Here is a 16,461-nt window from a genome sequence, read left to right as displayed (position 1 = left end):
AGAGATCTGTGTGATTAATTCCTACATCTGGTACAACTTAAAAATGCTTTTATGAATATATATATATACATATTTGCTATATATATACAGCAAATACAGCTCCCCAGAACTGCTTTTTGTTAAACCAAATCCCTCCTTCCTTCCAGATTTTTTACTCATCTAACTTTGTGTAGTGGTACCTCATGCAGCCAGGCCACTGATCTACCCTTCACTTATGATCACGTTTGGGAGCAGCAGTTGTAACTGCAGCAGAGAAGGCTATTTCTTAGACTTCTGAAAATACTTTGTTGGTTTCTATTATTTTAATAAGTGTTTCATCAATTACTTAAGGTAGTAAAAAGGTTCTGTGCTTGATATATTAATATCAAATACTTTTCTCTTGGAAATAAATGTACCTCTTTCTGAGAACTCTTACCTTATCACCCAATACAGGTCTGCATTGTTGTACATAGCACAGAAAACAGTGAAGTGAGCACCATTCTTTGGAATGATTTAATAGACAAACCAGAATTAATTTCAATGAGACATACACCAACAATGTGATAATCAGAAATAGGAATAGCCACAAAGAACTGGATTTACAGGATTATAAGGGAGTCTCAATCAGCTTATAATGCTACACACCTATCGACTGACAGTTTGCTTTTGTAATGGAATCAGTTAAAAATAGGCTTGGGATTTGACTTATTGGAAACCAATGCTGCCACTGAATATTTAGTATAAAATTAATGTTCTCGAGAACTTTTTTAAAATAGTATCTGGCTCATAAAGATTTGGGTAGATAGTACAGTCTTGTTCCTATCTGTCCCAGTTTGAAACTGGACACTCTAATTAAGCTTGTTTTGACGTAAAGGGAAATGTTTGCTTGTCAATACTGCTACATGTTTTAACACACGAGATGTTAGAACTAAATTGAAGGAAAGGGCAAATTTCTTTAAAAGCCTAGAAGAAATCTGCAATTTTGAACAGATTTTTTCTCCAAGAATGTACAGTATATAGTTAAATCTTATTCATCTGAAAATCAGCCCCAATTGGCTTAGTTAATTCTTTATATGAATGCAAGCCATTTGCAGAAACTGAACCAGCTTTGTGCTTCTGCTGCATTTCTTTGTCAAAAGAGCCCAAACCTTTTTCTGTGTATGTTACATTTGTTATAACCTTGCCTCATGCTGTATGCTTTGTACAAAACCTGATTGTGTTGGCTTTTTCCATTCTTTGCTTCATTAATGCTCTCCCTTTCCAGATGTTTTAGGTATGTATACAAGCTTGCAAATTACTTTTCCTGCTGTTTTGTGTTCAGTGCTTTATTGTACCTGACAGAACCACCGTGTGTTTCTCGCATCTGGCTCACAGACAAAAGCCAAACCTGTACTGTGTTGCTAAGTCTTTCTTTTAGAAAACCTTGCTGGTTTTCCTTATTTATTTTCAAGTAATTCTAAAAATAAAGTTGACATTGACAAGTAAACACTACAGATTAGGTATTATTGTGTATTTCTGAGATGTGTGCAGCTAATCTGCGTGTTCTAACAGAGACGTGTGACCGTGTTTGTAAAATGTGTCATTGTCTTTATGGTAAATTGATTGCCATCACATGCCTGGGAGTGTTTATCTGCTTTCCATGTGCATATGCAGTAACCTGTCAGGCATTACATGCCTGTTTGCATGTGCAATTGAGCACCTACCTTTGGAAGGCTTTCTCTAAAGAGTGTATAGAGCTTCCATTCACATCATTAGGTTGATACCATAAAGTTTTGTCTTCTGAAAATGAAATATAAATGCTTGAAGAGATAGTTGTGGATTAGCTGTGCGAATTTCAGCCCTGTGGGGTTTTTTTCCTTGATATTTGTGTGAGAAGGCAATTGAATGCTCTAAACTATGGTAACAATTTATTTATTTAATAGATACAAATGTGTATATATAGATATATATATATATACAAACTTACATACTGTTTATTTTATACTATATATATATGATATTACTATGTAGTCTACATGTCTGGTAATTTAATGACAATTGTGCTATAGGATAAGTTTCCATTAAAGGCTTCCTCAACTATAAATCAAAGATACATTTAAAAGAGTGCTAGCTAGGCCTCATAAAAATCCTTCATTACTTACAGAGGCCAAGGAAAAGGAATGCAAACTTTGGACCTAACCAAGAGTGCATTTCCTTCCCAAACACTCAGAGATCTAATATAGTTCAAAGAAAATAAAGGAGATGTTCAATGTGTAATGGAAAATCCTTATTGTTCCTTTATAATTTTATATTCAAGATAGCTGTGACCATAACTATATATCAAGATAACAAATGCCCATAACTCTCACTCTCAGTGTTAAATATGTTAACCTGGTAAACCTGAACCTGCCTTGAATCAGATGCAGTAAAATAACAGCTAAGAGCTTTTGGGTTTTCATGAGGATGTAGCTATCCTTCTTTTTTGCCCACAAATGGGGAAAGAGTAGCATGACTTTAGTGAACCTGTTATAATTTATCAATCTGACATGTCCCAAAATACTCTTTTATCCTGCTGGGACAATCTTTTCTTGACATCTAAGGTCAGACTTTCCCTTATGAATTCTTTAGGTAGTTGCGTATTAGAAGTTTGTTACTAACTTTCCAATATTCTAATTTGCAAATAAGGTTTTGATACAGTATAGGCAAAGCATTTGAATGAAATTTCCTGAGTGTTTTTAAAGGGTATATGGGGAAAAAAATTATTGATTTCTGTAAATTAGAAATAACTCTTAGCAACTTTTTCTTATATTTTCTCATTATACTATGCAGAAATATGTGTGATTGATAATTACATTGAAACAAAACATGTGCTTGAAACAAAGTAGTGTAGCAATGGGTTAGAATAATTTCTAAGGTTATAGAGATCTGTGTAATAGACAGGATACTTGGATAGGTGAATAAAATATTTTTAGCTAGTTAGATGTTTGTTTAAGAGTACAGTTTGCATCCCTTAAAGCTATACTGTAGGTTAAATTGATGCAGGTTTTTTTCTTTCTCCTGGCTGGTGGAACTGATTAAAGTTGGTGTCTGTGTCCCCATTTTAGCCAAGACTAAAAGTTTGCATTATTCAACCAGAACTCAAGTCTGAGTTCAGTTCTGTTCCCTGCTAAGAGAGGCATGGACTCATCATTCCCATCACCATGACAGGGCTATGATCACCTTTAGGATGGCTGTTGGTTGGTCCTGCTAAGTATTACGCACTTTGCATAATAAATTAAACTTTCCCTGGAGAAGGAACTGGAATCCATGTGTTTCGCCTCCCACTCTGCGCATCAGGCTGCAGAGTCAGTATCTCTCCCACTCAGTGAATGCGCAAATGTTTGGTGAGTGGCACACCATCAGCAGGAGGGGTTGAATAGCCAGGGATGGAGTAGTTCCACATCCTGTCTGTGAGAAAGGCTGAACATTTTTATTTATGTTTGTTCTGATAAAAACCAACAGAGCAAGGGAATGCTTACTTGGTGCCTATGTACAGACTAGATTTGTAAAAACTATAGCACTGCACTGAGTAAGGAGGCATAATGCACAGATACCCAAGTTATTGCCAGCCTGACATGATGATATCCATTTTGAACTATACAGAGACGCTTGATTCCCTTGACAAAATAAATATTAGACTGCTTCTTTGCTCAGTTTTCCTATTGCAATTACTCCTTTAGAGAGTGTGAGGGAGCCTGATGGTAGGAGCAGTGCTGTGCTGATGCATGGCACCTCCTGAAGCTGCTGTGGTTCTTCATGGCACAGTCATTTCAGTCCACCCTTGTGCAGTGCTCAGCCACTTGTGTTACTGCTGCAATCTGCTGCTTTCAGTCTTTTCCATTTATAGGCCATTAAAATTTACTTCCAGTTTAAACTTGGCATGAGAAGCATCATTCCATGAATGCTATTGTTTTGCTAGCCCAGAGAAATGAGGCAGGAAGTAGACATCTTTATGTGCCATTTAGTATTTTTAAATGACACTATCTGTTTTATATTTTCACATAATTAAAGTGCTGCATTTCAGGAGCTGTTAGTGCATTATAAATAGATCTTGGTTTTGTTGAGGTTTACAAACATGACATCGTTTCTGTCGATACCACTTGGACATGTGTGTACATTAAAAGCCATCTGAATTCTGCCTAAACTCAGCCTCAGCAGGCAGGAGGAGGAAAACCCTGCGTTCCTGCAGCACCTCACCCCACAGCTCCCCTTCAGCAGAGCCCAGACAGGAGCTCCAGGCAGAGCAGCAGACAAGACATGCTTCTCTCCTTTCTGCCTTATCCCTTGCAAGAGCCCCATCTGTTAGGCATGAGTAACACATGCAGCCACTTTTCCTGGAAAATATTGTCATCCTCCCACTCCCACCCTCCCCTTTTTACGTAACAAGCTTGTGGCTAAGCTATTTGGTGGAGGCCAGGGAAATCTAAGTATATTCGCAAAACTACATTTAGGTTAGACATTTGATTAAAACACCTGCAATCTAGGCATCTTTTGACCAGTTGCCTGAGGGCTAAACTAAAACATTTATTCCCTCTTGCTTATGTTTTTCAAGAGTTTTTTTTTTTGCTTCTTAGCTGGATATGCAGGAGCAGAGGCCCAAAGCATTCTGCTCCCCAGCACTGGAACACCCCATGGTGAGAGGTGGGTCATGCAATCCTGCCTAGAGACTGGGGGACTGAACCTTCCTGCCTGGGGAAGCACTGGAGACTGCCCAGCCCAAGCCCCTGCTGGCTCCCTGCCTGCCCAGAGCAGCATTGCTGCTCCAGGGGTGGAAAGAGAAGGGTGAAAAGAAAGAGGCCAAACACGTATGGAGTGGAGTTTCTTCTTAGCTTCCTCTGCTGTGCTCAAATCCCTTGTAGCTTATTGGATCACCCTGGTAGTGTCTTGGCCTTGTTGCTTTGTTTCCAGGGACCACAGATCCCTGGAGCAGCCCGGGATAGCCTGCTGTGCCCTGCATTCTGCTTACAGCAGCACCCCATAGAGACACTGGTGATTTTTCACTCAATATGAAGCATGTGTATGCACACACATGCTCACAAATGAAAATTTAAAATTTTAATTCTGTCAGTCAAGCTCATGTTTTTGTTCTCATTAGAGGTTGGTGCAGGCACAGGTCAATAATTATCACTTCCTTTTTTTTTTTTTTTTCTTTTTAAGTTTTATTGGATTTCAGATATGACCTTTACTCATTTCTAGCACGTTTGGGTTTTTTTGTGGTTTTTTTGGTACAAGACCTTCTTGGTGGTTTTGAGGCACTGGGATAAAAACTACATTTTTTTTCTTTCTCCTTTATTAGGGAAATCCTGATGTTGCCTTAAACTTCTCATTAATTATAGTCATGGAGTTTAGTTGTTAATTATTTTTAAGTAATTATGTTTGTATAAAATTATTAGCATAAAAATGATGCCTACTGATAGCTGTTCTCATTAATTCATATAATTATTTCAAAGATGTTGGTAAGATGTTGCTAATCGTTTTGTATTGCATAGATTAAGAGTTGTGTTCTTTCATTCCATATGTCTGTAATATCAGAAGCCCTGTTTAAAAAAATATGTTTTGTCTCTGTGCCTGTTGCAGTTGAAATCATAATTCACCTATCTGTTTCAATGAACAAACAGAGCCACCTTGTCTCCACAGACAGGAGACAAGGTCCAATTTAATAGGCTATAAAAGTCCTCCTGTGCTCAGTTGAGAGTATGTGAATTTCACTGCTCCTTGTGAAGATCAAAATTTCTTTACTGCCTCTAAGCAGCAGTTTGTGCTTCACTTGGGCCTTTGCAGGCCAGATGCATGTCCACTGTGCATCTCATCCCTCTCATGGAACTGCTATTTCATCAGGGACTTGCTGAAACAAATTGCTGTCAAGCTCTGTCAAGCTGTGTCCTGGTGTCTCCTGGCTGCCATGGATGAGCCCAGGTTTGCAGGAGGGTTGTGTTTCTCCAGCTGTGTATCACTGAGATTGTTCCTGTCCCATAGCATTACATAAGTGGCCCTAAGTTCCACCACAGTTCATCATGTTAGTAGTGAATTGACAGAGTTAAAGTGTTGTTGTATCTTTGCCTGTATTTTAGGTGAGATTATTGTAGTGAACTGGGAAAGATTTTTTTCTTGGAAATCACTTGTGAAGTCCAATTGGTGTAAAGAATAATTATCTGCACCCATAATGGGATAAGTGATTTACTTGTCCTCTCATTGCACAGAATTTCTATTCAAGGCACAGTAGTGATATTGATAATTAATATTTGGAAGTAAGTTTAAATGTGCTATATTTAAAATTCTCTGGGAGATGTGTACTTACTGTTTCTTAGAGCTGACTCCTTATTGTATGGAATAAATAGTTGAGTGCTCCTGTCTTTTAAAATATGTTCACTTTCTGGTTACCGAGGAGACCATATTAAATAGATTGTAAGGGTCACTTTAAAATTTGGTAGTTGATTTCTGGGTTTAAATGTTGTAGCTGGGCTGTCAGCATTTCATTATGATCATCACAGTAATTGTAATTATTTTTATGCCTTTTATTATAATTGGCAAATAGAATTTATTGGAGTTTAGTGATATAACTTCACTCTTATGCCTCTCCAGTACATAAGAAGGGACATTATTATAAATAGATGGTATTCATGGAGGTGGAAACATTGCAAAGCTATTACTGTGCTGCTTTGAAGAAACCCTACTGTCACTGTTCTCAGCTCCCTATTTTAACTACCAGTGACATTTGTTTTATTATCCCCACATGACTTTTTGAGTTATTTGCTTACTTTGGGCAAAAGTTTGAGAGATAATTCATGTTGAATATCTTGTTGTGGAGGAATTTTTACAGGTAGAGAATTTGGTTTTTGAGATATTGCTAAAGAAAAATGAAAACCAAAGCAGTAGTAGTGGATAAAGCCTTTGTCATCTAAAAAGAGAAGCTAATATTATGTAATTGCAACAATCTTGTAAAGTTGGAATTCAAACAAGATTTCAAGCAATGTGAAAGTTTTTCCAGAAGCTGAAGAAGTACTCTAAGGAACAGGAGATCAGGACCTCTTCAGTTATCCCTGTGGCATTTTCCCATCCATTCCTGACTGAAGAGGTAGAGGCACATGTATTCATTCACCAGTCATGCAGTGGAGTTCCTTGAACTTTTCTCCTATACTCAAGTTAAGAAAAATAGGTACTGAAATACATTTTAATTGGCAAAAAAGATCTCTCTCCATCTTCAGACTCAAGTGGAAACTATTGGTTCATAGGACCATAGTTACCTGCAGTTACTGCTGTGGGTGTACTTCACAATAGAACATACCCTGAGGTAAACTCTGCCCTGGCAGAGGGCGTTTCAGAAAGTATAGCAGGAAATCTAGTGCACAGAGATGTATTCTCTACTGGCAAAGTGCTGCAAGCAGTGTAGAAAATACTGCTTCCAGACAAAATTACAATAAAATGGCAGTCAGATTTTGCTGGTTATAAATTGTCTTGAACAAGAGTTTTTTAGCAATCTGAAATGGTCTTAATACATTAACTAATATTGGTATACTGACGGAAGTGTTGAGTCTCGTTTGAAATTGCAGGAAAGCATCTAAACTCATCATCAGAACAGTGTGACAAATTATCTCTGATACGTTTATTCTAGTTGTCATTTGAACTTAAATTAGAGGTAGATTATTGACTATCTTCTACTAAAACTCTGAGACAGTGGTATTCAGTAATTTCAGCAGTATCTCTATGCAACAAAGTTTTGGAAAATATAACTGTGAATGTGTCAAGAACCATCAGAACTTCTGTCTTAAAAAATGTGGTCCTAATTCAGACTGCAGCGGGACCAGAGTGGTTTTCTTGACCAGCAGCAAAGCATGCATCGATGTTTTCCATACCACACCGTGCACATCTCACAGTGTTCACTGCTGTAAAAGACTGATTGTATGTGCTCACCCAAAACTGCAGATAATCACAAACAGTTGGAAGTAATCTCTAATTAATCCAAACCAATGTCCACCTCCTCCAATAAAGGATATCATATATAGATTTTCTGATGACCATGTAGATGTTATTTTGTTTATAAAATGACCATAGCAATCACCTATTGATTTGGAACCAAAGTACTAGCTGGGATGCCTTGCTCTCTCTTAGAAATTTTGCAACCTCTAAAAACCTATAGTATCTGATTTATTCAGTTGCTATTCTAAGATAGAAAAAATCAATCTCATCATATCTCTTGAAAGAGACCATTTGATGTAGAAAACTCTCTCTCTAGACACATCAGATAAGTTGTGTTTTCAAGCAAAAGTTAAGCTTTTGCCAGCATAATAGCTAAGAGGTCAATAATGTAATTTCAAGAAACTCACTATTAAATTTTTGGTACCTCTTCTTGACCTTTAAGTCTCTGTTGGTTGTCTTCTAATATTTTGTTTGAATGGGCAGATATCTAATCCAGTTTTGCTTCATGAAGCATGCACAACCTTTAAAGGGAAACCTATATAAATTAATCTTGTCTGGCCCAGTGACTTCCTTTATAGACTTTCATAAATCACCCAGCTTCTCTAATTCCTCTGTGAAATCAGCCAATGTCAAGATTTGAGCAGGAAAATGTGATTTCATTTTAAAGATGAAAGTTTTGTTTTAAAGATGTAGTTTCATTTTAAAGATGTAGTTTTGTTTCATTGGTGAATGAAGACAGTTTCTACACCACTTGTGAAAGCAGATGCAGCCCATCTGTCTTGGAGAGGCTTGTCCTGGAAAGTACTGCCAATCAGACAGGGCCCGAGGAGCTGGGAGCATGACTACCAGAAGAAAAGATTCTTTTCCTCTGGGAAAATCAGCTTTCCACAGCTCCTGGTATTGTTAGGAGAATCCCATAGCATGATTTGGATTATTCAGTTATTTTCTCTTATAAATGTGTTTTACACATAATAGCCAAATTCTTAACATGGTACCATACTGAGACCAGTAGAACAAAACCTGTTTTCCAGATCTTTGATAAGTTGAAGTAAATGGGAAAACAGTAATTTCTACTAATACAGTAATCAGTACTTCCTAATGCCTATCTCAGGCACTCCAGCTTGAGCAAGCTGGTTACTGGGTAAGGGTGAAGTCTGAGCTGACACTATTTACATGTAGCAGACTCGTGGCATATTCAGGTTACTGTTTGATGCAGCAAGCATTCGTGCCCCTTTTTCTTACGTACATGGTCTGGGGTCATGTAAGATGGTTTTACCAGTATCTCTGCATCCTGGAATAGCAGGAGTTGGTCAGGCAGAGAGGCAAGCAGTGCCTGCAAGGGCAGCAAAGCGGGGATGAAACACCCTCATTAATGCTGAATTCATTACCCTGCTGTGCCAGGGATGTGCAGGGATAACAATTCCTGCAACCAGAGAAGGAGCAACACACCAGTCTGCTATATTGTCACATTTCTTAAAGCTAATCATCTCTTAATATTTTCTCTAATTTTCTACTTTGCAGCTGAAGTTCAAAGTGAAATTGAAAGGATTTTTGAATTGGCCAGGACACTGCAGTTGGTAGTGCTTGATGCTGATACCATTAATCACCCAGCTCAACTGAGCAAAACCTCTCTGGCTCCCATTATAGTATACGTAAAGATTTCTTCTCCTAAGGTAAATATTTTAGATACCTTCATGTGCTTTCTGTTTTTTTGAGTTGTTGTTTTTTTGCTTGTTTTTTTTTTTTTGGCAGGGGCGGGGGGAGACGGAGACCTTATGCAGATATTCACATGTCCTCATTTAGGTTCAGAGCTATATATAGTTATTGCTTCCCTTTGGATAGTGAACCGTTAATAATCAAAAAAGTATTTGACCTCTAGTGTTAACCAAAACCCATTTTAGAAAAGATGCTGTAGCTCTAATGAGTATTTACATTGTAATTCCACTTTCAGTATCAATTACATAAGTAGTGCTCATGATTTGTTAAATCAAACTAATATGGAAATGAAAGAATGATTTTCAGTGAAAGAGTATCAGACTGATTGCAAAACTTTAACATCTGGTAATATACACTTTCACTGTGTGTAAAAAAATGCACATACCTTGTGGAGAGGCATTTGAAAAAGAAAAAAGAATTTGTGAAAAGAGCACTCAGGAAATCAATTTTAAAAATTCAACTTATGATAAAACAAAACCAGAAGCAGCAGAAAAAAGACAGGAGTGGAACTTTTTAGTGCTTTGTAAAGGAAAGGAGATATTTGGATGTAAATGAAAATTAGCACATCCTGGATGAAGGAACATGGAAAATGCTCTTGAAGTCATCAAATGAAGAATTTGCTCTGCTCATGTGAGCAATTTCAAATGTAAACATTTTAAGTGGTTATATATGTATATTAAATCTGAGTCTGCTCACTTTTTTTAACGTCTTATTTTTAACAGGTTTTACAGAGGTTGATAAAATCTCGAGGGAAATCTCAAGCCAAACACCTTAATGTTCAGATGGTAGCAGCTGATAAACTGGCACAGTGTCCACCCGTGAGTTACTGTTAATTTATGTCTTGTCTCTGAAAGGTGCCTTTCTTTTCAAGTTAATTACATAATTTTCGGGAATGTTTGCCCTCTTCTGGCCACATTTAACTATTGCTTTTTGCAGAACACCTCCTGAGGTCTTGGGGCTCTGCTTTAGGGTGCAGGGGAAAAAGAGTCCTAGTCACAATCAGTTATTAGGATGTGTGCTGGTACAGTCGGTGCTTCAGTAAACTGAACATTTGCTTCACTTGCTAAGTTTTAGGGAATTATTGGTTGAAAAATGAACCCTCTTAGTGGCTGTCCTTTATCTCTGGTAGTTTAGAGCTCCTCTGGGGCATCTGTCAGCATGGCCCACCAGTAATAATGTTCTTGGTCAGGGTTTTGCCAAAGAGCTGAGTGCTACTGCATAGCTGACAGCTCTGCAGTTCTTCTTCAGATGTGCAGTGAAGCAAATTCTCTCAATTTCCACCTATAAAGTGGAGGTGATGACACCCCAACTGTGTTTTAAGTCTGGCATGCATTGCTGCCTGCGTACTCAGCTGCCAAGTGTATGGGTAAAGAACCAGTTCAGTTCCAGATATAATTTGCCATAGTTACAGAGCTGAGTGAAGGGAATGTCTTCATCATTTAAATTCAAGCATCTCAGTTAACCAATGCTCAGGTGCCCAGGAAGTCACTGAAGAATGTTGGAGGCCTGCATAATTCCTCAAAGCTGCCTTCTGACCAGGGAGGAAATGGATAAAACTCACCTCCTAACTTTAGGAGACTAAAATTAGACTGTGTGACTAATCTCTTACCTAATATTTGTATGACACTTGGAAACTGAATGATCTGTATTCTTATGGTTGTTAGTCATTGATCTTAGTTTACCTTAGTTTTCTCTTAGTTACTCTACAAGGGGACTGAATCCCTTTCTTGATATCCCATTTTTTCAATAGTTAATTGTTCAATATTTATCCCTTCTTTCTGTGTATTGAAGATTTGTTCAAGCTACTTCTTCCTGTCTTCTTTGACTGTTTGTGCATTACTATGTGGAAGTCCAAGTGTAGTATTAATGCTAGTTATGATTATCATCTTTTGTATCAACTGCATTCAGAAAAACAAACAAACAAGGTAAAATATCTTAATACAAGTACTAAAAATGTGGTTCATTTTTGATTAATGGAAAGCATGATCAATGCCTCTAGCTGATCTCCCTTTACCTGGTCATTATTCTCACTAAAACCTTTTCTTTATCAGGAAATGTTCGATGTAATTCTTGATGAGAACCAGCTTGAAGATGCTTGTGAGCACCTTGCTGACTATCTGGAAGCCTACTGGAAGGCCACACATCCACCTAGCAGCAATCCTCCTAACCAGCTTCTCACTCGCACACTTGCAACAGCCACTCTTCCTATTAGCCCGGGTCCAAATATTAATTTACAGGTACAGTTTTTATGCCATCTCTTATTTTTCTTCTGTCAGCTTCTTCTCCTTCCAAAGCACAGAGTTAGGCTGATTCTAGAATATGCTGCGTATGTTTTCCAGTTGTTGATAGATTGAGAGCTTTTTCAGCAGACATTTACCCATTTTCAGTACAAAAGGCAAATGCAAGCATGTCACTGTTATTGCTATTGTAGCCATAGTAGAATGTGTTTGTGTATTGACTAGGGGGCTGGTTTTGATTCCAAGGACTAAGCTGGCCTGACTTAAAACATATGTTGATGTGAAATGGAATACTTCAGGTTTTATTGTGCCCAGGACACTGCTGTGCCAGTAATATGTGTACCAGCCACAAGCATTTTTATAGCTGGCCATGTGTAATCCAATGAGAGAAATAAAGCAAGACTGAGACTGTGCACAGCCTCTGGTACCTTCCTGACTGATGGACACACTATGGCTAATAGGCAAATCCTGGCCCCAGAGGCCCTGCATGACAAACTGGGTTATGTACAGGGCAGATCCACAAATGTTTGAGGGAAATCTGTTCCAGTCTTCCCACAGGCTGTAGAGTTATAGAGGTTGAGGATTAGTGATTATATTAGTAAAGACTCAAGGTCAAAGTGGCCCTTCCAGTGTTTCCTTTGTTCTTTTATTCATTGGCCATTGCTGTGAAAAGTACAGACTTCCTTCAAGCCAAACTCTTATGTCAAATCCAAGTCCCGCTGCACTGCACGTTGTGCAGAAAAACCTTGAGAGAGGCTCTGTGTTCTGAACAGAGAGGACACTCCAGTGAGCTGGCAAAAGCAGGCTTTATTCCTGCCTCTGCATTGATGTACCTCTTCTCCTTTGACTTTTGGTTTGTAAAATTTTTATTGAGGTATTCAGCATAAGGCAATGCTTTCCTTTGGAGGTGTGTTACATGATATGAAATGAAGTGTTTAAACTACTTCACCTCTGTATTATAAGTAGTGAGTGACTCCTTAAGGCTGAGAAGTACACAGAGGAGGACAAAACAGATCTGTCCTAGATCAAATAAAGGCTTACTACATCTAAATTTCTACCTAAACTCAATATATGCCCATAAATTACATACATACGCAAGTTAGAATTCATAACTTTGGATAAAAAAACACCTCCTTTTAGAAAATCAAAGGAAAATATATATCTGCACCCAAGTTAAAATGCAAATAGTTGTGCTCTTTTTTTATGGTTTTGCAAAACAAGTTTTTGTGTCAAATAATTTATTTCTCATTAGAAAACCACAGACTTGACAAGTTTATTCTGTATAAGAAAAATTTTTTTAGCCATCTTGAAGGGCATCTCCTTCTCTTGCTTTCAGGCACAGTTGCAAGAAAAGAGATTGTAAGCTATAGCTCATTTCTGCCTTTTTTTCTGTCCTCAGAGCTGAAACACCTTGAAAAAATTGTGAGCTGGAAGAATTTCTGAGTATGAAATTCAGTGTTGTTGTGTGCAGTCTTGCTAGATAAACTTTCTTTGCTTTGTAAACGTCTAAATTATTTTGCTCAAGTTTTTTTATTCTTTTTGAGTGTGGATTATAGCTCACATACTCATTGTATTAACCACATTCTCTGGAGGAACTATGCAGAGTTTTAATAACACTTTTCTGAATGCTGTGCTGTCTCCTTACAAACTAACAGATTTTTATTTTAAGGACTAAAAATGTGGGTGTATTTGCAGTTTCAAAGTTTGTTTGTAGGTCTACTAATGCAGAAGTGTGAATCAGCAGGGCTCCCTTATGGAGCATAAAACTTTTCTGTTCCTTTGGTTTAATTTTCCTACGATACATCTTCAGCTGACATCTCAAACCTGAGCTTGTCATTGCCTTGACACAGAGTGGGTCTATTTTTTAATGATGGTGGCTGAACCCATTCTTTCAACAGTTTTAAGACTCTGTATTTAGAGAATTTAAAGTTTATGCCTTTGCTGTTTTTCTGGACTGCTCTACAGGGAAAAGCCACCAGTTGTTTGGTCTTGGGGAACTATGTCTGCACTGCCGACCATTAGAGTCATCCTTCCCTGGGGCCAATGTAGTGCCCCTTTGCCATGAAACATATTTTGGGTTTGTGGTTTTTAAGTCCCCAGTGTACATTGTAAGGAGCTATTCGTGTTGCCAGCTGCCAGAATAGCATTTTTACAGCACGAAGCTGCCTGTGTGCATTGCATGGCATGAGGTGCCTGAAGGTGTGGGGCGTCCTGGGACAGTTTGAAATTAAATAGGCAAAGACCTAGGCAAAGACCTTGTGTCTGTCTGAGGGAGAGCTTCGGAACAAACTTGTGTGGAAATAGTTGGCTAACTCCAAAAGGACTGGAGCAACCTCACACACATATGGTGCAAGTGATCAGGGACGACTGGATATAAGGAGCAAGGCAAAACCACTCAGTGGACAAAGGCTTCTCTGTCCTCTTTCAACACTGAAAAACTTCTTTTCAAGAACCCCTACTTCTTTGAAAGAACAAACTGAGTACTGAAATAGGATTATCTCAATTTTTAAAAAATTTTAAACAAAAAAAATGGGCTATTATGACATTGGGCCATAAAATTCCTGAAGAATCTATTCCAAATCAGAGCCCGAATTAGGTTATGAACCAAGAAAGCAGACTCTAATCTAGACTCAGACATTTACCTGCTCAATGTCGCTGTAATATTTAATGGAAGTTTGTGTCAACGAATTTGCCCATAAATCCCAACAGCCCTAACACTATTCTGAAATTGCAGGTATTGGTTCTAAATTTATTCATCATGTTTCTTCACATATGCTCATTATAGCACAGAAGATGCATCTGAGCTTGTAAGAGCAGCAGTGTTTCCAATGCAGGTTCAAATTTTGCATTTGTTCTCAAACCACAGCAGTGACTGATTCTATTAGTCATGATTATGTATAGGTACTTGTATTTGACCACATGAGAACTATAGGTTTTCACATGTACACTACGTTTATGTGCCTTAAAACCAGTCGTGGTGATGAACTGATGAAAGTTGTGTTTACACATGCAAAGCAGGCATGTTTCTCCTTTGGACTCTTCTGCTTTTCTCTTAATTTAATTTACAATTCACCTCTGTTGAGTCATTCCCTTTCACCTTGATCAGATCTATTCATGTTTACAATTATATTCCTTTCCGGAAAATCAGAATCATCTTGAGAATCACAAAAGCAAGAACAAATAAGAAACTCGACTGCTATTCCTGTTACCTTGTTCTTATCTATGCAGTTTGTTTCAAAGTAGAAACCCATTTTGTCTCTCAGATGTTCACATTATAAAATGTTGTCTTGGAAATCTAAGATTCATCAAATTTACCAAATTGCTGAATTGAAATATGATTCTTCTTTTAAGTTTCCGATTAAATACAGATTATTTTGCTTTCCAATTCCTGTAATTTTACTTTTTGGGTTGCTAGGAAACCCACCTGCCGGGATCTGCGGCTGAAGGACAAAATTTCCTCCTTCCCCTAGTTCTTTTCCACAAAACAGAAAGAGAGAAAGAAGATATGTCCATGAACTGTTCTGGGGGCAATCCTTATTTTTAGACAATTCTGAACATAGAAGGTCAAACTTAAGACTAACTTTGGTATTGAGAACAGTCTCACAAACAAATGCCTGTATAACTCTGGTAAAATCTACATTAATTTTGTGGCAGCAGAGATTATTTTGTCTTGACATTCTTCATCTGATTTGAGAAGCATAATTCATTTTCAATATTGCTATTAAAATTTTTGCAATTAAGCCTGAAAAGTCCATAGCTGCGGTTTGGCAATAATAGCAGGTTAATGTAATAAAATCCCCAAATGAGGTAAATAATGCCACTTGTTCATTTTGCAGTGATTTCAAAGCATTAATGCGAGTGAAGAGTAGGTTTATTGCCTGGTAATTTTTATTTCGGTCCTTTAATAGCAGTGGTGTGTTAGGAAATTTTGTATGTGATAATATCACTCTCCTCCTGCTTTTCTTGGCAATGGGCTGTATTCTCGAGCTCTTAAAATTATGAGGTCAATGTTTAATTTTTCATAACCAAGAAGAAATCAAATTATTGCTGAGAAAACAGAAGGTCAGTGATACTATTAGTATCATAATACAAACTTTATTCATACCTGATTCAATTGCATTTTTTTTCCTTAAAAAAAAACTTACTCTATAAGAGCCAAGGATTTGTACTTTGGTTCTTTGCTGGAATCCACCTCCCCAGCCCTCTAAAATCACTTTCCCATAGCAGCTGTTTCCAGACATGCATCTGTAAACTCTCAAATTATATATGCCCTATCCTGGCATGATATTTCCTCTCAATTTTTCTGCAGTTTGTCCTGTTTCTCCATGCTCTCTTTTTCTTTGGAGGGTGGTGACAATTACTGCTAACTGGAGTAGTCTGAAACATCACAAGAAATGAGAAAGTGCCACAGAATAACCCAAGTGCCACCCTAAATTCTGATGAGAGTAAAAAGAATTGTTTGTATTATAATACTGAGTTTTCAGTAAAAGTGGAATACTAATGGTTTCTTTCCTAGTTTAGATTCAAAGTGGATTGTTTTTGTACTTGAAATTTTATTGGTTTCATGGTACTTTCTAGTTGAATTTGATATTGG

At 37.7% G+C, this 16,461-nt stretch overlaps 1 protein-coding gene across 11 annotated transcripts in view; it reads left to right on the top strand.

The window, feature by feature from the left end:
* CACNB2 (calcium voltage-gated channel auxiliary subunit beta 2) overlaps positions 1-16,461 on the top strand; it is a 244,665-nt gene that overhangs the window by 220,446 nt on the left and 7,758 nt on the right. For all 11 annotated transcript variants that reach the window (XM_030264566.4, XM_030264561.4, XM_030264567.4 and 8 more), the window contains 3 exons: positions 9,436-9,587; positions 10,353-10,448; positions 11,682-11,867. In XM_030264566.4, coding sequence (XP_030120426.1) covers positions 9,436-9,587; positions 10,353-10,448; positions 11,682-11,867 — 434 coding nt within the window. The remainder of the gene's footprint in view (positions 1-9,435; positions 9,588-10,352; positions 10,449-11,681; positions 11,868-16,461) is intronic.

The sequence above is a fragment of the Taeniopygia guttata genome, chromosome 2, assembly GCF_048771995.1.
Source record: "Taeniopygia guttata chromosome 2, bTaeGut7.mat, whole genome shotgun sequence".
NCBI lineage: Eukaryota > Metazoa > Chordata > Aves > Passeriformes > Estrildidae > Taeniopygia > Taeniopygia guttata.
The sequence above is the reverse complement of the archived record's forward strand: the minus strand, read 5'-3'. Positions and strand labels throughout refer to the sequence as shown.